The sequence below is a fragment of the Hirundo rustica genome, chromosome 5, assembly GCF_015227805.2.
Source record: "Hirundo rustica isolate bHirRus1 chromosome 5, bHirRus1.pri.v3, whole genome shotgun sequence".
NCBI classification, from domain to species: Eukaryota; Metazoa; Chordata; class Aves; order Passeriformes; family Hirundinidae; genus Hirundo; species Hirundo rustica.
This window is the reverse complement of record NC_053454.1, coordinates 8960313-8982087: the sequence shown is the minus strand read 5'-3', so window position 1 is coordinate 8982087 and position 21775 is coordinate 8960313. Positions and strand designations below refer to the sequence as shown.

Genomic DNA, 21775 nt, shown 5'->3' with positions numbered 1-21775 from the left:
CGGAGAGCCGCGAACCCGCTCCGGGCGCGACCCCCGGCCCGCTCCGGCTCCGGACTTTGCCGCTGACCGCAGGGGCTGCCCCGCGCCCGGGCGGCCGCAAAGCCCGCACCGGATTGGCTTCGTGGAGCGGGGCCCGCCTCTGCCCCGCCAAAACGCGCCCTTCCCGCACCTTCCTTATAATGCCCAGTTTTCACTTTTCAAAAGTATAATTACAGCTCTCCTTGGCTCCCAGAAGACAATGCCAACTAGCCCAGATAAAAATACCCTTCTCACTTTTTTTCCTGCTCTTTGCAATGCAACTGTCACGAGATAACAACCCGCTTACACCAAACCCGAAACAGCTACAATTAATAGAATAAGATGTGTTAATGATGTCCTCAGATTTATTTCTATGAGCAATGGACTAATTAGAGTCCATTATTCCAAAAATACTCCTGCTGCATCTTATTTGATGGTAATTAGTTCTTCAGCTTTTTTTAAACAGCACTACAGCACATTTTTCTTTCAGTAGCATAATAGGAGGGGGGCTTTAGATGTTTGCATTTATTTCTTCCTTTTAAATCGGTCAGTTTGCATGGAATAACATACAATTTAATAAAACCATCTTTTAAGTGTGTTTCATAATGAGGTAGAGGAGTATTTGTTCAACTGGCTTTGCATTCTAATTCAGTTTCAATACAGAGTTAGGAAAAATATGAGCTAAAATTTCACTAGTACGTTTGAGTTTGGTTTTCATTTTAACCAAAGGAATAATCACTTAAAGTGAAAAATATGGAAAATTCGTTTCCGTGAGGTAATGCTCAACAGAAAGGCAGGAGGCAGATGCTGGAGTGCCCCATAGGAATGTGACTGATGTCAGGGTGTGAGAGGTCAGGACATCTCACATAACCTGGACGTCTCCTTGCAACCCCTACTCTGCACTTTTAACACAGTGCAAGTCACCTCTCAGCTGATGCTCAAATGATTTTCATTTAGTTCCACCAAGTCAATGCAGTCACAGTGGATAAATGGGCTGCCTTGAAAGCCACAAATTGATTTTAATGCATTCAAAGTATTCAAATTAGTATCAGCTGGGGACATGTCATTTAGACCTTTGAGGGCAGAAAACAGACCGTTCAGTATATAATTTTTAAGTGTGTTAATGTTTTTACTGGTTTTGCTGTGTACTGGTACAAGTAGCATAGATTTTGGAAAGAGGACAGCTAAAAAAACTCTACACAAATTGTCGAAACACCAGTCTAAAACCTTTCCTATCAAACAGCCACCTTCTTTACTGCAAGAGAAGACGAAGAGAGTATAAACAACACAAAACTGCAAGATCGGAACTGTGCACTGTGTGGATAGATGTTAATTTCAAAGGGAAACTGAAGTCACAGAAGAGATACAGACAAAGAATGGCTTCATCTTTGGGTGGAAACCTGTTCCTAATGAATCCCTTCCGAGGAAAAGCAAGTAGTTCCTTCCTGCTGATGCAGCACTTGTCTCAGCAGCAGGTACAGTTAGTCCTGGCACACGGTCACATTCATTTTAGGGCATTAAGCAAGCCAGACTCATACTGCAAACAGCCAGGGAGGCAGAGCCACACAACAAGAGTCTTCAGCTTGTTTTAAAAATTTTTCAAGCTAGTGTTTAGTGCCTCAGAAAAACAAACTAAAGGCTTTAATCTTGGGACTCACAGTATCAATAGCTGAGAAACATATCCAGGTGCTTACATCTGCCTACTGGGAATGTGTATGACACTTGCATTAAACTGGGACCACCACCAGCTGAAATGGACCCTTACAGAGAGATTTTCAGATGCCTTCCAGCAAAAAGTGTTATTTTATCTTTCTACTAGCTCTCAACCTGTAGAACAACCTACAGAGGGATTCAAAGATCTTACTATAACTTTATACATAACAGACTAAGTTCAAGAAACAGAGGATAAATGTTTTTATTAAACAATTTATATCATTTATCTAGGTTAGCATTGTTGTATATTTGTACTTACACAGATGCAGGTTTTGGTTATTTTTCCTTAAAAAAATCTCTTTTAAATGCAGGTAACATTCACCACTACAAAGAAACCCAGGAGGACACTGAAAGTACGATAAAACAAAACACACATCTGAATATCTAGGTACCACTTTAAAATTCTATTAGTTTAAAACACATCTTTTCTTAAAACACTTAAGAGAGTTCATAAATGTTCACTGCCAGGGAAGAAATACATTTCACATCAACACTTAAAAGTACCCATCTGACATGACTAAGAGTTCCTTATAATAGGGAAAAAAAAGAATTCTTCATTTTTTGTCAGACTTTTTCTGTTGAATCAATTTCTGTCTGTTTTTGCTAATACAGCTGAGTCTACCTGCTCTAAACAGCTGTATACTGTAATAATTGCTTTGATTTTTCCCCCATAACAATTCCATGGACCATGACACTAAAGCCTGTGGTTTATGATATCACCAAATCCCTAAGGAAAATGTCAAGCTGCACCCCAGCCATCCAGTTGAAAAATCTGTTACAAGAAACCTCCTTTCTGAATTATCTAAATAGTTGAACAACTTGTTAGTACAAAACCTAAGACGTCTTCAAAACACTGTCAAATTAAAGAAACGTTTAGGGATTTATCATCAAGGTGAAGTATTTCCATTGCTATCCTCAGGGCAAGGAGCAGGTCACAGTCTGCAAAAGGTCCTGGCTGTCTCAAACTAAATCAGCTGCTCCAGCTTCCAGCATTTTTCAGCAAAGGCTTTGAGTTCTCAGGAGGTGTTGCATTAACCTTGCTGGAAAATTGCACACCCGATTCAGCAGAGCTCTGAGGCACAATCCTGATTTTACGTCAGTGGAAATAGAAATACGTTTGTATAAAAATATGCTTACGTGTTTGGTTGAAACAAAACCTAAATCCTCTGGTTTCTTTCCCCAGAACTGTTGTTGCAGTTAGCTGAGGAGCAGCTTTACCTACGTTGTTCTCTTGCTATCTCTTGCCCTGAGCTTCAAGAGATCATTTCTCAGGAGGAGGGAATTTCATTTTTTATTCACCTGGGGGGTTTTTTTGTTGTTTTGTTTTGGTTTTTTTATTTCAAATGAGAATACAAGGAGAATACTGTTGCAGGTTGGCTTGGGGGATGACAGCTCCATCAGAAACAGCAAAACACATCAAATCACTTTTTATGTAATCCATCAAGCAGACAGAGTCGTAGATTTTCATGCACTGTCTTGATGTGTTTGGGATTTTCTTTTTTTTTAAGGACAAATAAAGGCAGTCGTGTGTGTTGAGCAACCCACAGCCCTGGAATGCTAGAGCAAGGCTGCTGACATCAGATGGAGCAGGCCTGCTTTTGGTGGTCTGGCTTGAAACTGCTAAGGATTACCATGACAGTTTTTATACCAGCTTATAATAAAATATTTATGCCATTTTAATAAAACCAAAGGACTCCTTAACCCTGCTTCAAATGTTAGTGTATTTAACTGTTCAACTAGTTTTTCGGGGGGCTATTTTCTCATTTATCCACTTTACATAGTTTGTCACTCTTGTATATACTCCAGGTTTGTTGACTCTGCCGCAGCCGTCTCCCCAGCTGATAATTCCATAGAGGTAAGAGATGTCATTTTCCACACAAGCCAGAGGTCCACCAGAGTCTCCCTGCATCAAAAGTAAGCAAAGGTTATCTAATTTGATAGAAAGCAGTCAGAAGATCAGTCAGGGAAAATCCTAAAATAGGAAAGTTTGAAAAAAGAAGCAGCAGCATTTTACTGAAGTTTCATTGTAGAAAGTGGTTTTAGCCACATTCAAATATAATGATGGATTTTTTTTAATTATGTATTAAACAAAACTATCAAAATATCAGATATTGTTTCAAAATACAAAATTTTTAGATTCAGACAGCTAGTGAAAAGCATGGTTGATTTAGATAATTTTCAATGGACGTGAACAAGCCTTAGAGGCTTGGCAATGTGCTGTAGTATCAGCACTGCATGGATGGGTTACATGGGTGCATTTGGAGAGTTTCTTGATGCAGTTTATTGCAAATTTCAGAGAACATGAGAGTTTTCAAGGGAAGGTGCTGCATACAGCCACACTTTGTGACTATGGGATGCTGTAATTTGATGTGGCATAGGGGAATTTTACATGTATTTGAATTTGCTGCTGAATATTTACCTTGTCATTAAACCATAAACCAAAAAGCAGCCCAAACTACACTACAGCAAGGGTTAATTTTGATCATTTATACTTGTTTTAAATCTTGAAAACATTCAGGATGGTTTTCGTGTGGTTTTTTTTGTTTTTTTTTTTTTTTTTTAATTTATTATTAATATTATTGTTACTCTTAGATTTACTTTCTAGACAAATTAAATTGTTAGAAATTAAAAATGTTACTTAGTAAATGGTACTGGTGAAAGCAGCCATCACTCTAGTTGAATCCAAGGAAAAATGTATTTTTTCCTATCTCAAAAGAAAATTCCTTGAGAGCAAAATGCATAGGAAAATTGTGTTGCCTTTAATACTGAAGATTTCTGTGATAAGTGAGGGACATCAGATGAAGTCTTGCTTGACTGCATATTTTTCACAATTAGTCTAATTGATTGCAATTTTGGCATCAGTGCACTGATTAAATGAAAAAAAAATGAAAAAAAAAATTATACATAAGAGATGGTTTACGGGTTAATGTCCTAAGAGTACATTAAGAAAACCCAGAGGTCAGCTACATCTGTTGTTACATTAACATATTTCTCCTCAGACCCCACTACAAGTCTGACAATAGGGAAAAATGAGTTATTGGTTCACTAATAATAATTTCATGTTACGAGCACTGTTCTCCAGCAACATCTGTGACTCTGAATTGCTGTCTCTCGGACTTTGCAATGCCATGCAGCCCACTTGTCTTTGTGCAACTCCTTTCTCCTTCCCTCTAGTTTCTTTTCTCCTTCTTGTTCCTGATTTCTGTTTTTCCAGGACAGGGAGAGAGAATCAGCTGTAATGTCTCTTGTATTTGCACTTCCTGGGAAAGGGGAGGGGAGCTGGGCAGGCAGGGTAGTTTCCATCTCTCTGGCTCGTGTGAACCCTTGCAGCCTCAGTCTGAGCCCTGGCCTTGAGCCACTGCTGGTTGCTGCCATTTCACTCTTGACACCTTTCTTTGGATATGTTTATGACCTCTGTGGGGCTTCCAGCACACAGTATACATGATATTCTTTTCTCCACTTACACTGCCGGCTATTAGCTATGTGCTGCCTTTTCACGAACTTATGTTAATAGAGCAAAACCCTCCTCCTTCAAAATGAACTGGGGATGAGATCTGAAGTTTTATGTAAGGAATAACCTCATCCTGCATTTTAAGAAGTCTCATCTATCACCACAACAATTCTACATCCTTATTCAGACCCGAGGTGTGACATAACTGAAAGTAGTAAGAGCATGAGGTCATTCCATGAAAGACTGAGGTTACATAACACAGTTTCCAAATGACTGACATTCTACACCATTCAGTCACATCCACTATAGAAACCTCAGCTCCTTCCTCCAAGCCTCACCACTGCTCCTCACCTCCTACCCAGGTGTCCTTATTTTCCCTCAGGGAAGAGGCAGCGGCTCTGGGATTTGTCCTCACACAGGTTCATGCTGGTTTTTCTGCCGCCACATCCCTGCCAGCTGGGCAGTGATCCATTGCCACCACCTGCAGGCTCAGCCAGGAGCTGGAGCAACACCCCCCCCAGTGCACAGCTACTGCCCTATGTGAAGCTAGGAGGAATATAATACCCTGGAGCCCTTCTGCAGAGCTTGATTGACACTGGACACAATAAAAAAATTAAGGTGGAAGCAGTCATATAAGGTTCTTTTCTTTAGGAACATTTCTTTAGGAACACTATAAAATCAAAAGTAAGAATTGTAACACTGCAACATTTCTGACCAAAACACATTTCTATCACCTGCCTAGGGATGACACCCAGCATTACCTGACAAGCATCAGATTTGCTATCAAAGTAGCCAGCACAGAACATATTTTCTGTGAGTTCTGTTCCATAAATTTCAGGACTTCTGCACTTCTCCTCTGGAATAAGTGGAACCAGTGTTTCTTGCAGGACATCTGAATAACCAGATATATCTTTAAAAAATTCCCAGAGAGGAAAAGAAAGTCATTTTTATAGAATGTCAAGAGTGTAATAGGAAAACACAAGGCACCATACAACATATTTAACATATTTAACACATAATAAACACATGTAACACCTCTCAGTAATATTCATGTTATGAACATCTTTAAAATAAAATAATTTTTATAGTGATCACTTTCTGATCCTCCAGTCAAACTCCATAAAATAACAGTATTGCAATGCCCAGCCATTAATCCACTTTGGTTTCCCTCATTTTCTAGAGACTCGGGAACAGTACCCCAGCACTCCTGTCCTCACCTCCTTCCAGATGTGATAATAAATCATCCATGTTTCAAAGGCTCCATTACTTCTTTTTGTGTTTAGACTACACATTCAAACTGGGATAATTGCTCATAATACATCTGTCACCAAAATGTGGCAGCCAGCTCCTCAATCCTTCTCATCTGCCTATATAGGTCTTTGCTATCTCAACATTGAAGCAGCATGGTCCAGCTTCATAATCCTGAAATTCCTCCTCTGAAAGGATGGGGTGATTTTTTCCACCTTTATTAAGCCGGGTGTAAGCACTTCTTAGCCCAAAGTCTATCTGGCCTTCTCCTATTGATGTTTTCAGGGTTTCTTGATGGTGAGGTTAATAATCTCTACCCTGAGATTATTAATAATCTGAGAAATCAGGGGAAGGATTCACTTCACTAAAATTCCGGGTGCTGGCGCTCCAACTACCTTCTCCCCTCCCAGTCCTCTGAGACCTAGCTAGCTCATTCCATCCTGAAATTGATGGAAAAACATTTGGTCAAGGGAATCACACTCTAAATTCTAAGGCCTATAAAGGAAGTTCAGCATGAGCATTTCAGATGTAAATGCTGTAAGCTCCATAGGTAGGTAAAAAGAATCCCACCAGAAGTCCCTTGCAAAACATTTTACCAAACTCTCAGTTGTATAATGTATACCTGAGTGTTATGTTCTTATTATCATCATTCTTTTCTACAGACACCAGCCCTTGTTTTACTCACTCTCATGCTTGTGTCCCCATCCAGAAATCTGACATTTCAACTGGGCAGGGAAAACAGTGTCACTTTCTGGCAGGCAGATGGGCTGAACAAACTGGGACTTGACAGCACAACGTTGGCCGTTCTTCTTCAGCTTAATCAAAGCTGCAGAACAGAAAATACAGGAGGAAGAAAATGACTATTCCCTTTCTTTAATGGGATTGGCAGTAATGGGTCTCAGATACAAATTTAATTATCCCCTAAGCCTCTCTTAATTAAGATATTTCAATCAAAGACAGACAGACTCATCTCAACAGCACCTGATTTCACAATAGATTGAAGGCTGAAACATTCAGCTACTCCCCTTGTGGGAATATTTATTTTATGCTATGCTCACTGAGCAGATTTTGCTTCGCTGCCTCTGTAGAGAAGGGGTAAGATAGAAAATACATGTGTCTCTTCCCACCTTATAGTTAAATAACAGTGACATATCCCCAACTTTCAGCTGAAATAAGTGGGATGTGCAAATACTCACTGCTTCTGAAAGCCTGGCCACTGGCCTAACTCCAATTCCATTTAAAAAGTTAATTACTCTAAGAGCTGGTGTATTTCGTGTCCTGTTATCACTGAGTTCAGCGAAATTCAAGATCTTTAAAATGAAGGAATAAAACCTCTGGACATTTCAAAACCAAGCTTCTTGAAGCTACAAAGTGTTACATAACCTGCACAATCTTTACTAACTAGTCACGGGGCTGAAAACAGTGTAAATACGTAGCTGTGCAGCATCATGAGATTGATACAGAAAGATTTCAAAAATTGGCTCCCCTGTAGAAAGTCTCTTTCATTTGTCTGTAAAGCAGCAAAAGGGCTTTGTACTGGGTGGGACAAGGGCAGCAGGTTGGTTTGGCCACACCACTCAAAGAGAACAGAGCTGAGGTAATGTGGACACACCTATTAAACCTTCTCATCAGTCCTTTTGGAAGCTCGAAGCTTTGTGAGCACACCTGTGTGGAAAGCAAGTGACCTCACCAGACAGTCTTACTTCTCTACCAGCTACAGTTTTTGGCCTTAGTGGAACATAGAAGCAGTACCTCACAGCCTGAGAAGACCACACAAACTTGCTCCCACACTCAGCCACTTCCTCATCCTCACCTTGCTCCTCTTCTCCACTAGCTCTGCCTGCTTCTGAATCCCTCAAATTTCCTAGCAAACACTCATGGGATAGTTGTTTCCTTTAGAAAAATATTTCCAGCAGGACATAACTCTTTGGTTGCATCAATAGAAATCAGTGACTGGACAGAACAAGCGCCTGCATCTTCCCCCCACAACACAGTTTCTGCCTTCTCGTTTATTTTTGCAATTGGACTTGTCTTAGACACTCCGTGTTCAGCTCTCCCTGGAGTTGGACACAGCACACTGGTGAAGCATGCCTACCTAATTTCAGAGTAATTAAAAAAGCTATGCAATCTCAAAGTGTCATGGGTGGTTTTCACCAGGATATTTCAGAGCAGAGTAATGCCCCAAATCTATTTTGTCTCCTTGTACACTGTGACAGAGCTCCCACCAACACAGAACTTGAATGGTTTTTGCTATAGAGTTGAAAATACCATCTGTGAGCAAAAAAAAAAAAAAAAAAAAGTCAGTATATGCCTGACCTAAAATATTCCCAATGTCAGGCTACTAAATAGTCTCACAGACAAAGCGCTCACACAGCTTGATGCCCCGGGGTGACATGACAACTTTCAAAAGAGCAGATCAGAAAATAAGTTGCTGCTCCATTGTCATTCTGACTAATATTATAAGGTCAATCAGAAGGGCATTTAACTTCTGCCTGATAAGACAGCTGATTTTTACATCTATCTCAGTGTAAAAAATGATTCTTAGTACCACAGATTTTCAGAGTAGATGAGGTTATTACATTCATCTAGTCAGATCCTTTATACAATACAGACAATAGAGTTTTACCAAGTAATTCCTGCACCAAGCCTACAGCTTCTGGTTCAGTTGAAAAAATGCCTAATCTCACAAAGACTTGAAGTGATGATGAATCTGCCACACAGCTAGGTAAATTGCTCCAAAGGCTAATTATCATAATTATTTAAAATTTGCAATTTATTTTTCATCTGAATTTGTCTAGCTTACAGATGCTGTTATAACTGGTAGAACTAAGAACCCTTTGCATTCAAAAGCCTCTCCTAGTATCTATGATTTTTCCACTCTAAAGGCAGTTTCTAACAGACCATCTAACTTGAAACTAGATCAGGTAAATGGAAAATAAAAGTGTCTGAACAAAAATACTCACCAATATCATGTTCAGTAGGATTGAACACAGAATACTGAGGATGCAAGATGTATTTCTCTATTTCAAATGTCTGTGTTACATCAGTTGTTTTATTAAATATCTGTTGCCCCAGAACTACTCTAATGGTGGATTTCAGTGGACTGTAATACAAAAGAGAGACAAGCAGTTCTGTGATTAGCAGGACAAATGCAGCTGATTTGCTATTGGCTGGGTATCCTATGAACCATTATAACTTCAGCCTCCCATCACGTCCATTGTTTACCCTCTCATAATGCCTTTACCTGTTTCCCACGCTTCTTGCCTACAGAGGGCAAGGGAAAAGATGTTATAGGGCTCTGTGGGTCCTGATTAACTTAATTAAAGGCTGCCACTTCTTGAAAGAAGGAAAAAGCCAGCTCAGGCACTGCTGTCCATCTGCTGTTTGGCTAACAAACGTGTTTGGAGGGTGTAAACACCTCTCCTAGAAACTCAGCTGAGTCAACTTAAACTCGACTTTGTCAATGATTACAAAAACTGCTCAGAAGGAAATGAGGAATCAAAAGATGAGTCAGTGGTGGATATCTCATTTCTCCAGGAAATCAGTCTCCTGAAAAAAATTGCAGGCAAGGGCCAAGATTTAAAGGTGCTGGCATGCTGGCAATTCAGGAACATCTGGGAAGCTTCCACCTAAAAGGTATCATCAGTTCTGAGATTTGCTTATCTATGTTAAATCTGTTGTCCAGAATCAAAAACAATTTGGTCCCAAAAGTACATGGATTTAATGGGAAACTTCATAGCCAGAGGAGCATGTAGCATTTGCAATTCCCACCATCTTTTCCAGCTATCGATTTTTTACTTTAAGAAGACCACAGTCCTCTTATATCCAGTTTCCTAGGAAATAAAACTAGTAAAAATGAGTACAGCAACTGGGAAGTAAGGGACCTTTGGGAATAATCGGGCAGTGTTTAAGAAAGGCAATATATTCTCTAGGTTTGAAAGCATCAGAATTCAAATTTCACTCTTGTTCTAAAACCAATTCTATCTGCATAAGTCTACAATTAATTTAGTTAGCAAGTGTCATCAACATTGGAGCTCTCCTATGTTTTGTTACCCAGTGCAGAAGGAAATACCTGGTGTCACACATTGTGCACAGATGCAGAGAGGTTTGCATCATTGCAGTTTCCCTGGTTGCATTTCTGTGCCCATTGGGTGTGAAAGCACCACAGAATCTCCCCCAGTACTGAGTACACAGCAATGACCAGCAGCTATGGACTCAGAGGAAAGAGATTCTGGGCAATTGCAGTGTAGAGGGACAGCAGCAACCCTGCTAGAAGAGCTATGCTTAAGGAAAAGGCAAAGTGTACTCTGTGTTACTGGAATACAAAAATACAATAAAAAGTTTTTTGATCAATATGTAAAGCCATGATTTTCTCAGTATTTTTGTTGTAATAAATCATCATCCTTGAAAATCAAATTTTGGGCCTGTTAAACAGTGGAAGTTCACTTTCTGGAACAGCATTAAGAATAATTTTAGAAACACTGAATGGTAGTGCTTACAGATGGTTCATTCAGGAAAAGAAATAAAACAGGAAGGGTTAGAGAAAAGAAAAAAGAAATAATTGAGCTGCACAGGTATCTATTGTCGCCTAGTGGAAAACAGTTGGAATTGTGACTACCAGAGGTACTAAACAAACAGAAGAGTGCAAATTACAATGCAGTAATTATGGAAAATCTGTACGTACAAAACGACCAGCTGGAAGTGGGTGGAAATGTCCTGAACAGCTGCCAAAGTTAGCAGCTATTTCACAACATTTGAAAAACAAATGCATTGTGGCTTGAGCTCCAAATGCTTCAGTACAGCATTCAGAGTGGTATTATTAGCTCTACAAGCTATCAGTGTCTATATTCTGGCAAAAGGTTTTCTGTTTCTCTTGGCTTCTTTACTATGCAAAGGAACAATGGGTATCAAATGATGTAATACTTTTCCCTTCAATGTGATCAAACTGAAATCAGGGAACGTGTCGAACATTTGTAAAAAATTAAGTATTTAGAGTAAAGTAAGAGCATCCTGTAATCAATATTTTCTCTAGTGTCCCACAGGAGAAAAAAAAATCTCTCAAGAAAATCAGCTTCAGTTTGACAGTTTAGTTCGTCTGTGTGGCTTTTTGTAAAGCTCAGCCCACTCTATTTGTGTCAACCAACGGTAATTTATCATCTCCAATAAATCATTGCTTGGCTGTCTCAGCCTTTCTGAACAAAACACTGCAGTGAGCATAGTCATCTCTGTTGTATCTCAAAACAGGCATAAACATTTAGAAAGGTAACCAAGAAGAAGAGAAATACTTCTATTCCCCTGCAGATTCTTGCACATGTGATGCCCCATTCTATGTGCTGCTTCACCCTACCCTATTCCTTTAGTCAGGGTGTTTAGATCCTTTGAGACTCCCTAAGGAACAAGATAAGGGCTTATGAGATTATAGTAGTCCAAGCCATTTTTTAGATCATGAAGGGTATTCAAATTGCCAGAAATTCCTTTTGACACATTGGTCTTTTATAATCTCATCGTCTCTCTTGTTTCAGTTCAAATTTGTCGTGAGGACTCACACTAAGACGTGAGTTTACCTGTGAGCAAAGCAGTGTGCTGCTGACACAACCCAGCAGGTCTGAACCAGGCTTCCACCACAGAAACTCTCTCCAATATATATAGCTGCTGTCCAGGGGTGAGATCCAGGCAGAGATGAAGATCCCCCAACAATCCTAGGTCTAACAAAACTTCTTTTTTTATGTCTTCTTCCACATGGTCTTTTGGTATTTGCTGAAGTATCTACATTTTCTGGAACTGGTGGCCTCCTTTCCCTGCTTGCTGAGATAAAAAGGGATATGGCATCAGACTACCAGAATCTTTATATTTTGGAATTGAACACCATGTCTCATACATCTTCAGGATGTAGACCTCTCATTGCTCACAGGGGCCCACTCGCTTTTCTGGGCCTGTAATTCCCAGACTGATGACAATTTTTACCAATTTTTACAATTTTTGTCAGTCATTTCTGGCATCTTGCACATTCTAGCAGAAAATTTGGGGATATTGGCATGGTCATGACCAAAACAGTAGTATATGACACTGCTGCTATTTCAGGACAAGAATCACAGATTGTATCACAACTCCAAAAAATGCAAAAGGAGCCCCTTGTTTACCGGAAACAGTAAAATATTCAACACTCCTGGAACAGTAGGAGATTCAAAATTATACAGTGAAACCTCGTTGTAGTATCAATAAATCTTCATTCATTCATAACATGGATTTTAGGAAAGCCTTTACATACCGCAAGTTGGAATGTCACAGTACGCCCAAGACAAACTGTTGTCCTTCATGATGTAACACCAGGGCTTATCATCATCATCTGGATTTCTAGTTAATTCAGAGGAAGAGGGAATTACAACCATTAAATACAGTGTTGTTCCAAGCTTCCCAAAGATTTTCTGCTTTTTCCTCTTGCACCGTGCAGAGCACTGACAGGACTCTCAGACTTTGAGCCATCTGACAAAGTGCTGACAAAGTGCTCACCTACAAGGGTGAGCAGCCTTTCAATATAATTCTTCATCTTAAAACTAACCAAGACTAAGGTTCTCTAGGACCTGAAATACAGACTCGACTGAACAAAACTTGCCTACAAGTGTTTGGATGCATGAGCACGTTCACAGCGTTTAACTACAGCCCACACTGAAGTGCTTTCACGGGTATCAGCTCAGCTATTTTCAGAACTAAATCCCATGGCAGAGATTCCTCTTTTAGGTTATTTTTTAGGTGAGGAGATTCCAACACAGGTAGAATCATAGAAAATCCCTAAAATGAATAGCTAGCAAAAATGAATTTGCAAATCTCAGGTTCACATTCCCTGGAGAGACTGAGGAAATGAAGGACTATTTCAAGAAAATACTGTATTCCTCAAAAAAGTTGGGAAAAAAAAAAAAAAGAGTAATGGAAACCATTTTGCCCTTTATTACCTTGGTGTTAAACAGATTTTGTGTTGATTCCATTAGTGTTTCTCTGTGATACAGCCTGTCTTTATCAGTGCATTATAAGTAACCAGAAATCTGCCCAGTTTACACCTCCAAGAATATAAGGGAGACTTTGAAGACCCGGAAAGATCTTTATTAGACAAAGAAAAATAGAAAAGGTAATTCCAAGTTCAAGATAAGCAGTCATTCTGATTTCAGTTGGATTTATCACAAGCACTATCTGTTACTGTAAGGTTCTTCGATTATTTTTTTCTTTTTCAATCTGACTGCTCTTCAGAAAAAGATTAGAGCACTTTCAAATTCCCAGAACTGAAGAAGTAACACAGGTTGAGTCATCTTCCGCCAACAATGTTTCTAAATTAGACTATTTGAAGAAGAAGATATCTGCAGGATTATATAGTACAGCAGAGATATCCCCAGAAATTGTAACAAGCTGACAAAAAAGTGAAAAGCTTTTTTTCTCAGCTCTACAGAACATGAACACATCAGCTCCTACACCATTTTGTTCTCTACATTTCAAATCTGAAAGTGAATATTGGGCATAAATAATGCAAATCAAAGGGCTCATCTTCTATCAAAGCACAAAATACGTGCTAGATAAATTGCCTGGGACACCATAAATCAAATACTGCACTGTTTGCATGAGGACCAAGCCCTGGAAATCAAGGGGGGAGGGCTTAAAGGAGGGGGTAGGAATTGTTTATTGTTAGCTTGTGTCATATAGAGAAGAGCTATTTTCATCATGCATGCATGCTTTTTATCACCAAACAAATTAGGAAGTGCAGTATGTTCTGATTTTCCTGAGCTACTGGTCTAAGTTCCATTAAAAAGAAAAAAAAAACAAAACACACATGCACACACATAAATAAGCAATCAAGCAAACAAAATCTTAGGCATCCACCAGTAATTTATGGAGAATCATCTACAGTTTGCCAGGTTTGGCATTTGCTCATTGCCAAGATGAGAAATGCTGTCTCTAAATAGAAGCATTTCCTTTATTTGCGGATATCCATTGAGCTCATGGAGACCTTAGAAACAAGGGGAGCATAAGGTGACTGAGAAGAAGGCACAAACTTACATAGCACAAGCTATTTTCATTATAGCTTAAGAGAAAACTTCAGCAGAAATGTAGTTTATCACTCTGTGGCACAATCAAATTTGAAACACTGTGAAATCTTGTTTGGCAATAGTTTTCCTTTGTAAGAAATCCAAAAATAAATTTGACATCCCACTTCATCCTTATTTAAAAGTAGTGCTTTGATTTTTCATTTTCAAATAACTTTTCTCTTTTGAAAATATTTCTTTATGGTATGTCTTTCAAAAGCAAAAAATAAGAAATTAAAATTAGCAAAATTAGCCATTTCAATTTAGCTACTGCATTGATTTCACCTTTTGGATAAGTGTTAATGAACAATGTCAAAAGCTTTGCATTATGGTCTCATTTGAAAAAAAAAAAAAAAAAAAAAAATAAACCCACCATTACCCAGGGAAAAAAAAATACCTGGAATTTCCAAAATTATTTTATGTTTGAGCTTCTCTCAGCAGACCCAGCTATTGATTGAGCCTATCTACCAGGCTTTGTCTTCTTCACAATCCCTCTCATCAGGCTGACTGATTACTAAAGTCAGTCCAGCTTCTCTGAGACAGGGCTAACACCTGCTTTGAGATCTCTGGCCCTTCTTATTTCCACAACACATCCATCTCTTGATGTACAAATAGGGGACAGGCAAGAACGTTCCTCACCTGCAGTAAGGGAACGGCCCCAGGCCAAGCTGCACTGCCTTCCCAATGCTGTCAACGTGAAGCTCTTGGTAAAGCAGGTCTGAATTCCAAGGCAAGCAGCTGTGTCCAGAAATGGTTGTGTTGGCTGTTCCTCTGTAATCTGTGCCATTGCCGATGTAGCACCGTTGGCTCGGGACTGGCAGAGGAAGAGACTGGTCAGGAGTCAATGCTAATTGCATGTTAAATACTCATTTCACAGCTGAGGTCCCCAAGGAGAGCCCGAGGGCCCAGATCTGTAGTGCCTTTCACCTTGCACAGGACCCAAACGCACCAAACAAGGATTTTGGGTTGGTTTGGTTTTTTTTGTTTTTGTTTTTTTTTTTTTTGATAAAGATAAAAGGAACCCAAGAAGTTAAAACCTCTACTTAAAATTAGTGGTAAGTTAACTTCATTTTACACAGGAGCAAGTAACTACTCAAGAGGCAGAATGGCAGAAAATTAGACCTAAAATTTGTACTGTCTATGGAAGATTTCGGTCAGCAATCTGCAGCAAAGTCAGCAGAATGGCTGGGATTCCTCTGGTCCAATTTTAGACAGAACTGAGCTCATCTCTAGAGCCTCCCTTTTTAGATAATTAAGAGAAACAGAGATTTTTAGTACCAAACTGATCCAGCCTGTTTGAGGTAACTTTTTTAGCATGAGATGGACCCCATACACTCCTGTCCACATTGACTGAATTTCCATTGAAAAGATAGGGTGCTTAAGGCAACCAGCTCAAAACAGAGATACAGTACTGAAAATAATCCTGCCCTGCATGTGCTTCAAAGGCCTGATTTTTGAATATACTTCTTTTAATGGCCTCATATGTACCCATATATACATATATATACACACTATACTCATGTATGTTACAAATATGCAGCTACATGTTGCAGATACATCAGTTTTGCAAAATTCTAACTAGTAGGTTGAATTTTCTTATTTGAAAGCCACATCTTTGTCACCTGCATATGGGCTGTTTCTTCAGACAGGCCTGACACATACATATTCTCTGAACTATACACTCAGCTGCCAAGATCTATCAGCAGCACATACCAGCATTATGGCTGAAAAACATATGGGGATGCATTTGTATACAAATAGCTACACTGAGCAGAAAGCCTACACCTCAAAACACAGCTAAGAGTATCCTAAAGGAAACACAAAACCATCTAATGCACAAAGAGGATTAATTGTGACCGAGCCTCAGAGGGTTTCTTGTCCCAGCCATGTCAACGTGACATGTCCTTGATATGTCACAAGACTGGTGGAATCTTCTTCTAAACTTATAGACATACTTAAAGATATAACATCATTGAGCAGCTGTTGAAAATCACCCCGAGGATGATCCATCACACCACACGGTGCAGACAGCTATTGCCAAAGATCTGTTTATTTTGACAGAATGAGGTGGCACAGGAACCAGGGCACATAACCGGGACTCAAATAATGAACCACAGTACTGAACTGCTGCTGTTAATTACCCTGCCAAGCCATCAGTGTAGTGACAGACCTCGAAACCACAAACAAGCATATGGCATAAATGTGGGAGATGAAGGTCAAGAAGTTTGGTGGAAGAAGATTAGTTAGCATAAAAACACTTAGCTAAACCCACTTTCTAGCTTGGCACTTCTGTCGTGCTGAGACCACATTTTCTCCCACCCACAACCTGAACCAAATTCCCTTTATTCAATGACTATGAATATAACATTAAATCAAACTCATATTTTAAAGCCATAATCTAGGACCTCACAGAAAATAATTTGTCTATCATTTGTATTATTAGCAGTAACCAAGAGTAACCATGTCTTGGCAAACCTGCCACTTGTTTTCTGAGTAAGTTGCAAGTTACACCACATTGTTTGCCTGAAATATTGTCATGAAAATACCCCAATCATACTGTATACTAATTTTTTTCATTTATGCAAGGAAGTGCCATGCTGTGTTTACTTGTAGTGTATTTATTGCATTCAGAAACAATTTAGAGTGACTACTTTAATGAGATTGAAACAAGAGATTGTATTTCAGTAGAGACCCAGGGCCATATTCTGCAATACCAATGGCTTGGATGTCTTGCAGATGGTGTTTACAAGTTTTGCTTATCCTTGTCAGGCTTAAAATCCAATGTATCTCTGTTTCATCAGGTCTGTCAGTCATTGCTAAAGCTGCCAGCATATTTCAACTGGAAGAATTTTGGCTTCTTTCTGAATCATCCCTCACGTTCTCCTTCTGTAGCTAAGAGTTTGTATTACATCTTGCCCTTGTTGAGGGGAACAGAAATGTCTGTCAAGAAGTTTTTTGTCTCTTTTTGGTTTTATAAGGAATATTTTGGACACAGGCATAACTTGAGTTAATCTGCTATCTTGTGGAGAGGCTTTTGAGGTCAAACAGTTGTTTCTTAAGTAGCTTTCCATTGGTCTGTGCTCCACTCCAGAAACCTTTACCTGACTGGTTGGCAGCAGCACCATGGTACCCACTAAGGCCACGAGAAGTATCTGCAAAGCTTTATACATTTTATCACCTATAATTCAGGAAAAACACTTTTAAAAAACATCTCTGCAATTATTGCAGTCCCAGAGATCTTTTGCCTCTAATTCTCTTTTTTTGAACTGTTACAGCACAGAAAAACTCTCTTTTTCCCTCTTTGTCAGAAACAGTGTGTAGGTGGTCTGCTTTCAGCAGTTCTTAATGGATTGCTCTGACTGGGAATGGTTCAGTCCCAAATCCATAGTTTTCACAATGTCTCATAGCCTTGAAACATTTATTTTCTTATATGGAAGAAAGTCTTGGAGGATGTAATATGTGGGTTTTTTGTTCATTCACTTCCCTGTACTACCACCAATCACTGCTAAAAGTAGAAATGGCCTAAATTTTCAGATTATGAAAGTTTTGATGCAAATGCAGATTCAACTTACTCTGCAGTCCTATGTTAATATCACCACTGTTTGCTTCCTTTCAGAAAAAAAAAATTATTAAAATTTAAAATTAGAAAGAATTTCTTGTTGTATTTTTTTTAAACCCAAGGTATTTCAATAGCTCATGTAAAACATTCCACATGTGTTAGGATTTTATGTTTTATAAGCAAGTCACAACAAATATTTGTCTCTTCCAATAAAACAGTTTTGGGTCTTAAAATTAACAGTTAGCAGTTATCCAACCAATTCTAATTGCTAACTTCCTGAAAGCTTTTCACAAGATTTTTGTCTCCAGATCTTGTTTTAAGTCCTGTATTTACATAGCTGAACATTTTTAGGAGTTTCATTTGAAAGTCTCTCTGCAGAAAACAATGAATCTTTCACATTTTATTTTCCTCACCATCAATTTTCCTGATGTTTTCAAGCTTCAAATGTATTTTTTCCAGATACACATAAGTTGTTTCATTCTATTTATAAAAATATATTTTTCCACCAATGGTTTCAATTCTCGGACAGGATGGTTTAAAGTAACCCTTTTATTCAGCAATGCTTTGATTTATCCCTGACCAACATGTAATGCTTTTATTAAATACAATGTTAGATTTTTTTTTTTTTTTTTTTTTTTTTTTTTTTTTTTTTTTTTTTTTTTTTTTTTTTTTTTTTTGTCTTGCTCTGTTTAAGCAGATGGCAGGAACAGAGAGGGGAGAAGAGGAAAAGGACATATCCAACCTAAATCTCTCCTGACTCAGCTTCATGCTGATTCCTTTAGATGAGCAAGGACATTTTATGCCTCTGCATAAATTTGTTGCCTACATGGCCTCAGCATTACAGGATGTGTTGCTCTTCAAGCCACCCTTTCCAAGGGTATTATCCAAATTTCCTTTCTACATGAGTTCAGACTCACTGGATGCCTGCAGAAGGGTTTGTCTTTTCTTAGTTCAGTCAGAAGTTCCCTGATCTCCTTTCCTGGGTAGCTGTGAGATGCCCTCAGAGATGAAAGGTGTGAAAGCCTTTGATTTCAGGAAACTGCACTTCCCCTGCTGCACAGGCAGCCAACCACTGCTCTGGGCTGGCAGCAATTGTGTGAGAGGAAGGAGTCTCCAGTACTCCTGGAGATGGCTCTTACAGGCATCTCATTTCACCAAATGATGCCCTGAAACACAACACACACAGACATGCACACCCTGCCAGGTGTTCTGAAAGGATTGAGGCAAATATTTCTGTGCTAATTGAAACAAACACCATGAAGAGAGCTTTGAAAGACATCCACATGAAACTAGTACTTCTTCCAGAGGAAGATTTGACTAATCTTCCAGCGCGTCCCTATGCCACTGAAAATCTCTGTAAATCTAGGAAGGTGCCTGAGTGGGCACCAGACTCCACTGAAGGAACCAGTTGTCATTTTTTTCACTCTTGAATGATGAGAATGTGAAGTCTGATGACATGGGGCAGAGGACTGCATGGCAGCAGCACCAGGACTGGACTGGACTGTTCCTGCCTTGGAGCAAATTGCTTCACATTTTCCTGCCTGTCTGTGGATGTGAGGAGTAACTGCACCCACTGTGGCTTTCAGAGTTTAGAAATTAATGAACTCATACCACAAGTGAAACATAAGGGGGCCTATGTATCTATATTTCAATATAATTCAATCATACTATTATAATATATACCTAGATTTCAATGTTTCTCTTTGGGGTCATGAACAGCAGATTGCACATATATGTAACAAATAATTGATTCAAATAATTGTGCCACTTTCTGCTTTGTTGTGTAGCAGTAAAACCTCTGGACTGACAGCACCTAACACTGGAATGAATCCCTGCCAAAACAGCAGCCTGATCATGACACAGACAATGTCTGAGCTAAAAGCTGGGCAGAAGAGTAGAAAAATTGGCATCTTTTTGTAATCAACAAATCTAACAGAAAATTACCATGTAAAGCAAGGATGGATTTAAGACTGTGAAAAAAAAAACATGACTTACACGCACCAAAAAAAATCTCTTAAATTGCATCCTGACATAAGGATGGCACACTGCATTTACTGAAACTAAACTTATTTTTTGATATGTTTCTCCTTCAAAGTGTCTTTGTACCTTCATACTTGCCAATGCTTAGATCATCTGAGATAGAATTGAAGAGATTTATATCTGTTATAAAATCTAATGTACAAAGCTACCTTCTGAATAAGTTGAATTCTTTAATATAAAAGTTTAAATCCAGAAGTCTATAAACTCTGCCATTATTTTCCTATAGCTTAGAAAAGTAATATCCTAGATAAGAGGAAGGACTGGCTCTTTTTCCATTTCATTTTTCTATTTATTATCTTCAATTCCTGTACAATAGTTATGATTTACAGAGTCATAAATGCAATCCAATAGGTAGGTATATAAAGCTAACAGAAGCAATGTATTTAGGAAATAGGCTGTCAAGAGCTAGGAGAAAGAAATTCTGGCAACAAGAAGCCAATATCAGTGCTATATTACTTTGACAGTTGCACAGACTGGCATACAGGATTTTCAAGAATATCTGAATGCCCATGGTGAAAGCTTTCATTCTTTTGAATATACCTGGAGGTCCTGATGTGCTTAGAGTATGAGCCAAAATACCTCTCTGGGCAGGAAAAGGAATAGACTGTGCAGCAGTTAATGATGGTCAGCAGATGAGCAGCTGCTCTGTAGAGAGACTGTAAAGAGAGGTGAAGGTCTCTAGAGCCCCCAAAGCATCCAGAGTGGGCACAGAGGAGAAAGCAGGAGATGGGAGACAAACAATACAGTAACCCAAGGATAAGCTGCATCACATCTTCCATACCTTCCCTTCAACACCTTCCTGACAATTATGCAGGACAACAGATTGCATGAATTAAGAGATGCCAGTCCCCTTCCACTTAAGAGAAGATGTGCCCTCTATAAAACATAATGAACTGAAACTAGTGTCACATCTCAAATAAATCAAAAATAGAATTAAAGACACCCTAATGGCTTTCAATTAACCAGCCCCCAGTAACACTGCTGCCAAGTCAGGCACTCTCACCAGAGTAAGGACTAAGCAGCTGCTTCACATTAGCAGGTGCTAATATTAATCCTATTAGTTTATACCAGGATTGCAACAAAGACCTGTCAACTAAAAAGGCAACACTGTAGGAAAACAGAGCAAAACACAGAAAGCTTAGTGGCCAGCAGCATCTGAAAAATGCATGTCTATGTAAAAATAAAGAAGTCATCTGTGGATCTTGAACTTGCTCCTGTCTCTGTCCAGAGAAACTTTTTCGTCTTCTTTGGTATCTGCCTTATCTCTCAAATCCTTACAGAGGCAGTCCTTGCCTCTGCTGCCAGCATAGCTCATTAGCTCTCCTAGCCCACATTTGCCAAGGTGTCAAACATAAATTAGTAATCCATAACCTCCATGCAAACAGCACTTCCTTCTTCATTTTTGTTTTCTCTATATTAGTCAAAAGCTTTTTCATGGTCCTAAAATTATAAGGAAGGCTGGGAGATAAGAAGAGCCTGTCTATCACTGCTCACATCTCCCATCTCCATAAATGACATGGAATGGTTGTTTTGCAAAGCCACAGCTTTCTCTGGCCTCCTGATCACCATCCCCTGGAGTGGCACTGTCTAAGTGCAGCGAATCAGAGGTGGGGACTTAGTGAACAATGCCATGCTCATCCATCTCTTCAACTTCCAATGCCTCCTACCATTGGTCAT

The 21775-nt window shown here is 39.2% G+C and overlaps 1 protein-coding gene across 1 annotated transcript in view; it reads right to left on the bottom strand.

Moving 5' to 3' along the window:
- Positions 1 to 3407: 3407 nt before the first annotated feature.
- HGFAC (HGF activator) overlaps positions 3408 to 21775 on the bottom strand; it is a 39337-nt gene continuing 20969 nt past the window's right edge. The window contains exons 8-14 of the mRNA XM_040065127.1: positions 15139 to 15313; positions 12699 to 12784; positions 11995 to 12235; positions 9394 to 9533; positions 7116 to 7256; positions 5944 to 6092; positions 3408 to 3634 (exon numbers count right to left, since the gene is read on the bottom strand). Coding sequence (XP_039921061.1) covers positions 3464 to 3634; positions 5944 to 6092; positions 7116 to 7256; positions 9394 to 9533; positions 11995 to 12235; positions 12699 to 12784; positions 15139 to 15313 — 1103 coding nt within the window. The 3' untranslated portion in view covers positions 3408 to 3463. The remainder of the gene's footprint in view (positions 3635 to 5943; positions 6093 to 7115; positions 7257 to 9393; positions 9534 to 11994; positions 12236 to 12698; positions 12785 to 15138; positions 15314 to 21775) is intronic.